At 55.7% G+C, this 6237-nt stretch overlaps 1 protein-coding gene across 1 annotated transcript in view; it reads right to left on the bottom strand.

Moving 5' to 3' along the window:
* Positions 1-703: 703 nt before the first annotated feature.
* Positions 704-6237, bottom strand: part of TTYH2 (tweety family member 2) — a 40740-nt gene continuing 35206 nt past the window's right edge. The window contains 6 exon segments of the mRNA XM_031657741.1: positions 704-1127; positions 1605-1790; positions 2495-2637; positions 5072-5164; positions 5402-5494; positions 6000-6055. Coding sequence (XP_031513601.1) covers positions 1007-1127; positions 1605-1790; positions 2495-2637; positions 5072-5164; positions 5402-5494; positions 6000-6055 — 692 coding nt within the window. The 3' untranslated portion in view covers positions 704-1006.

Below are 6237 nucleotides of genomic sequence, written 5' to 3'. Positions count from 1 at the left end.
CCCAGACCCGCCACCACAGCCCACCCACCCTCCATCCCAAGAAAGACCAAGGATTAAGGTAAACAGAAATCTACAAAGAAAACACTTCCTTAATTTTCTCTGGTGCACAAAGGGAATGAGGCCCCTCTCTTCGTGCAGTATTTCCTTTAGAAACGTATCACTGTAACACTTGGTCTTTTGAGACGTCTGCAAACCTTCTTAAAGGCTGAATATCCTTGCCAGTGTTACAATCCAGGGATGGGTTCTCACGGTCTGGGAGCCATCTCTTGGAAGTACCAACATCAGGAAGACAGCACCTCATCTCCTTCTCAGTGACAGTTCACTTACGGGCCTGGCTCCAAGTTGTAACTATCTGATTGTTATGGATAGGAGTTTTATTTTTCCTCTGGATAAAGGCAATTAGCTGGCCAGGTGTGGTGGCTCATGCCTGTAATCCCAGCACTTTGGGACGTCGCCAATGTGGGTGGATCACCTGAGGTCAGAAGTTCGAGACCAGGTGGTGAAACCCCACCTCTACTAAAAATACAAAAATTAGCCAGGCGTTGCAGCACGCACCTATAATCCCACCTACTTGGGAGGCTGAGGCAGGATAATTGCTTGAAACCTGGGTTGCAGCAAGCCGATATTGTGCTACTGCACTCCAGCCTGGGCAACAAAGTGAGATTCCATCTCAAAATAAAATAAATAAATAAATAAATAAATAAATAAATAAAGGCAATTACTTAACCAGGACGGCCACCCCAATTAGCAAGTGGATTAAGGTGGACTACTGTAACAAACAGTGCCATCAAGTCCTCTTGCTGGATGACAGGTATGCAGGTGGGCTGTGTCTTATTCCTGCCTGGTTCGGGGAAGGAGTGAGATTTCTTGCGTCTTTGCAATCTCCTTAGCGGACTGCCTGGGATACCCGCGACGGTCTGGTTTAGAGCGTATTCAATTACAGAACTGTTTCATTCTTTTCTGCCTTTGTGGACAGGATTCACTGGGTTGACAGGAGGTTTTGTCTTTACGTATTACCCCAACAAGGAAGGGCCAGAGCCCCAATTACCGTAGGCGGAAGGGAGGCTCTCCCGATGAGCGGCACGTTCTCGTAGCGTGGGTTCCTACCGGAGAGCATGGCTTGGTTCCTGCGGGGATGAGAGGAGAGCTCAGGAGGGGATGGTGTGGGAATGGAGGTATGTGCGGATTTCTACAGGAGGGTCCCATGGGTGAGCACATGGGAGGCAGGGGATGGACCCGAACCACAGCTAGAGTGGAGGAGGTGCGGTGGGCAGATATGGAGAAGAGCACCTTGGGAAGCCTGGGGACAAGTGGCTGATGGGCAACGGAGGCTGAGAGCAGCATGGCCTGGAGAAATGCAGCTTCTCGGGCCTGGGACCTGTCCCATCAGCTTGTGGCAGAGGCTGCTGACATCAGTGGGTTCTTCCCCCAGCACATGTGGGTGTGAGGGGTGACCAGATGCTCCCGGGGGGCCTTCCCTCCAGGCACCCCGTGGCTATAGTGGGGACCACGGGTGGCCTTGGATGCCTTCCTCCCCCCACCTGGCGCTGTAGACCCCACGCAACATGCTGTCCAGGCAGCCTGGGTGTGTGAGCAGGCCATACATGTACTTGGAGACAGGCGCATTGGAGATGGTCTGAGCAGGGGGCTGCAGGCTGGTCTGACTGCCCAGGCCACTGCTGTAGCTGCAGAAGCTGTGAAGCTGCTCCCTCGGGGGATTGTGGGCCGCCATGCACCAGGCTTGGGGGTTAAAGGGGTCATCATCATCAATGTCGTCGTAGTCTCTGTTTCTAGAACAACGGGTAGAAGATGGCCAGCTGTGAAGGGTGAAGGAGGCTCCGAGGCAGCCAGGTCCTGTCCTGCTTCCCTGCCTTTCCTGTCAGGACTCTGGCCGTGTGTGTCTCCTTGAGACTCCTTTAAAACACGGTCCCTGGCCTGCCTCCTGCAGATCACTCTGGCCCATTCCCAGCTTCACGACCAGCTCTTCCAGGCTCCCCACCATGCTGACCATGCGCATGTGAGTCCTCCCTACCCTGCGTCCTCTTGCCTAATCTGCTCATGAGGTGCCTGTACGCCTTCTGTCCCTTCCCATCTCCTCAAGAGGACTGCAGGCTCCCTGAAAACAGTGACCCCATGTATCCTTCTTGGTATTCCCGGGGCACCCCTCCAGCACCGGGAACTCTCCTCATTCCAGATCGCAAAGTCCTGGTGAGAAGAGAGGAGAAGGGAGGCCAGGCTGTGGCCTGAGGGCTGTCACCACCCTGGGCCCCAGCTCCTGCTCTGGGCCCCACTGAACTCCTTTGGAGGGTCTGTCTGGACTCTTGGGGAAGCTTCTGTAGAAGCCAGCCAGCCTGTTGGGCTGAATGTCCAGGCCCTCTGCTGCCCTCCTCAGTCCTGAGTTATCAGCTAAATCGTAGAGCAGTGGCCCCTGTCTGCTGCTCTCCCAGGAGACCCCCAGGCCGTGGGAGGCTCCCCTCCTTACTAGGCAGCCCACCTGGTGGTGAAGTGCTTCCAGGCCCTTGGCCCCACACAGATCATGGTGGAGAAGGCGAGGGCGGCCAGGAAGGAGAAGAGGCCAAGGTACAGCAAGCCCTGGAGACCATCGTAGCAGGTGCCAGCAAGGGCGTCCAGATAGTCCTGGAGGAAGAGGAGGGACACGCAGCTAGTAAAGGAGAGGGGGCAAAGCCTGGGGGCCAGGCTCTCCTCTGGAAGCCCCTCTCCCCTGAGACTGAACCCGGGGTCTCCTGGCTGCTCCCCATCCTGAGCACCTTGTAGCACCATTAAGGATCCACACTCTGGAGCCTAACACAATGGGGCTTCTTGGGTTCACTCTGCAAACATTTGCTGAGCACCTACTGTGCGCTAGGCACTAAGAAGCTGGCTTTGAACAGGGCAGATGAGGTTGCAGGGTGGGGAACCAGAGACGGTGGCACTGAAGCTGAGGCCAGGATAGCAAGAAGCAGCACACTTTGAGAAGAGGGGCAAAGGGGACAGGCTTGGCCTGTTCAGGAAAGAGAGAGAACACAGGCCAGCAGGAGATGGGGTTGGAGGGGCCAGGTCATGCTGGGCCTTGCAGCGCAGGAGAGGAGTACGGACTTTTATAAGGGGTCAGAAAGACATTGGAGCGTGTGGGAATGGAAGGGATGTGATCCAATCTAGTTTGCAAAAGGACTGCTCTGGCAGAATGTGTGAAAGCTCATGGGTGGTGAGGGGGCAAGAGAAAGTGGGAGGAGGCCACTGTCTGCTGGAGGAGCAGGACTGGGTCATGGTGGAAGCCGTGGAGAGAAAGAGAAATGGATGGACTGAGGGTACAGCTGAGAGGAGAGCTGCCAAGACTTGCTGGGGATTAGTGTAGAAGGGGAAGGAGAGAGGAGACAGGGGTGACTGCCATGTTCTTAGCTCTGATGTCAGACGACCAGGATCAAAACCCAAGCCCCTGATGTGTCAAGTCAGGACTCTTCAGTAGGCCACTTTACACACACACACCACACACACACACCACACGCACCCCCCACATACACACACACACGCACACATGCACACACACCACACACATGTGTGCACATACGTGTGCACAACGCACATGCACACACACCACACGCACCCCACACACATGCACACATCACACCCCCACATTCATACAGGCACATGCACACACACATGCACCCCCACACACGTGCATACCACACATGTGCACACACACGCACATACCACACACACATTTGTGCACACACACAACCGCACAGACACACACCACACACATGCAACACAGACATACACATCACACAAGTGCACACACATGCACGTTCGCACACACAGATATAGCTATATCTATGCCTATCTATACATTACGCGTAAGGCTATATACATCGCAGTAATAATAACACACGCACGCACACACATAGGTATATCTTATGCCTATCCATACACACACACGCCAAGACACACACACGCACGTGCGCACACACATAGATATATCGGTGCATCTATCCATACACACGCACGTGCGCACACACATAGCTATATACCGCGACGGTCCACACACATCGCACAGACATTGCACGCGGCGCATTACATATGTTTATCCATACACACTTGTGCGCAAAAACACACACACGTGCACACACACATAGCTATATCTATGCGCCTATCCATATTACCACACGCCAGGCACATTATATGCACGTGCGCCACGTCATTAATATGCACGCACACACATAGGTATATCTATGCGTCTATCCATACACACACGCGCACACACACACACGCACGTGCGCACACACATAGCTATATCTATGCATCTATCCATACACACACACGTACACACAGACACACATGCACGTGCGCACACACATATCTATGGGTCTATCCATACACACGCGTGCGCAAAAACACACACGTAGCTGTATCTATGCGTCTATCCATACACACACACACGCATGCCAATTTCCTAGGAAATAACATGTGTCTCACAATATAACTGTGAGAACTGGATGACATACTGGATATAAAATGCACAGAACAGGGCCAAGCATGGAGCTGACAGCTATGATGATGACAAAGATTGTCTGCACTAAATCCACCTGGGATGTGAAAGCTGTCGCCATACACTGGCTCACTGCTTGGGGGTGGGAGGCTCTCATGTGCTCGCCATGTGTTCCCTGCATCATTGTGTCTGTCTGATAGTCCAAGTTCCTGGAAGACTCTGGCAGTGGGACTGGGACATCCATTTGCAACCCAGGGAGATGGATGTGTTGACCAAATGGCCAGGAGTCTGGACAATGGGGAATAGCCTCCCTCGTATTGGTCAGGGTCCCCCAGTGACCCAGAGCCAGCCGGATACAACCCTCCCATCCCTGACCCCTGGTCCCTTGTACTGAGTCTCCCTGTCTCAGCCCTTGGAGAAAGGCCAGGCACCCCCTCCCTTCCCACTGTCTGGCTTCAGCTCCATTCCTGGGCCTGAAGGGGGCCCAGGCCACCACTCTCCTCAGCCTCTACCGGCTTTTCTCTGGAAGGTGTGGCCTGCTGGGTGCCCTCACACTCTCCACGTGCCCCCAGGGCCCCGGTGCACCTTGTGGAGCCCTCGGCAGTCCACCATGGCGGTGAGTTGGTGAAGGCTGGACTCCGAGGAGTTCAGCAGGAGCTGGATTGCAAGCAGGTCTTCCTGAAGCAGGAAGAGAGACAGAGACACCGAAGGGGCTGTGGAGGAGAGCTGGCGGAGAAAACCACCACAGCAGCTGTGCTCAGGGGCCTCTAGAGCCAAGGGTGGGAGCCAGGTCACGGGGGTGGGAGCGCAGAGAGCCAGCAGCAAGCTGTGCACAGCCTGGCCCTGGGGCTGGGGTAGGGGAAAGGGCTGTCAGGGTTCATCTGGGGCTCCCCTCTTCCTGCACAGCTGCCTTACCTCTGCGGTGGAGAAGAGGGGCACGGCAAACTGCAGCAGCCCCGCGACCTGGATCTGCATGGTGGTGAGCGCGCGCTGGAAGGTGGTCAGGGTCTGGGCCAGGAGAGACACAGCCCCACCGTGAGGCTCCATCTCCCAGGAGCCCCACAGCGGCCGAGGGGCCTATGCTCCTGCCCCTCCCACCTGGCTGCAGCTGCACAGGCCTTCCACTTGCAGGAAGTCTCCCCCTGCTCCTCTGGCTTCTTGAAAGCTACACAGTCTTCTCCCTGCTTGCAGCTCAGATGTGGTCTTTGGACCAGCAGCCCTGACCTCACCTGGGAGCTTGTGAGACATGCAGCATCTCGGCCCCACCCCAGGGCTGCTGCACAGCATCTACATGGAACCAGCTCCCCACTGAGCTGCACACACGTTAACCACCGATCTAGAACCCATGACCAAAAGCAAGCTCCCCACACCGCCCCCACAGAAGCAGCTAAGGAGAGGACGACGGTGAGGCAAGGAAGGCCCTGCCACCTCCGCCATCCTGGTCAGTGGTGGGGCTTAGGGTCAAGGGGGAGTGGCTGTGGGCAGGGTGCGGGCAGGCCTCGGGGGGCCGTACCTGCTGGAAGGGGCTGCTTCCACTCTGGCTGCAATACAGGTAGTAGCGAGTCACCTCTGCAGGGCAACAGCGTGGCATTAGGCAGCTCACAAATGACCAGATGAGATCTCTATCATCCTTGGTGGCCAAGCCAGACCTCCCTCCCCGTCCCTGAGTTCCCAAGGGAGGCAGTTTCTAGGAAATGGCCTAGAGCAAGAGCTGGACCTCAAGTTCAGGGTTGAGGAGGGGTTGGATGGCT

The sequence above is a fragment of the Papio anubis genome, chromosome 17 (genome assembly GCF_008728515.1).
Source record: "Papio anubis isolate 15944 chromosome 17, Panubis1.0, whole genome shotgun sequence".
In the NCBI taxonomy this organism is placed as follows: Eukaryota; Metazoa; Chordata; class Mammalia; order Primates; family Cercopithecidae; genus Papio; species Papio anubis.
This window is presented reverse-complemented; position numbering and strand designations above follow the sequence as displayed.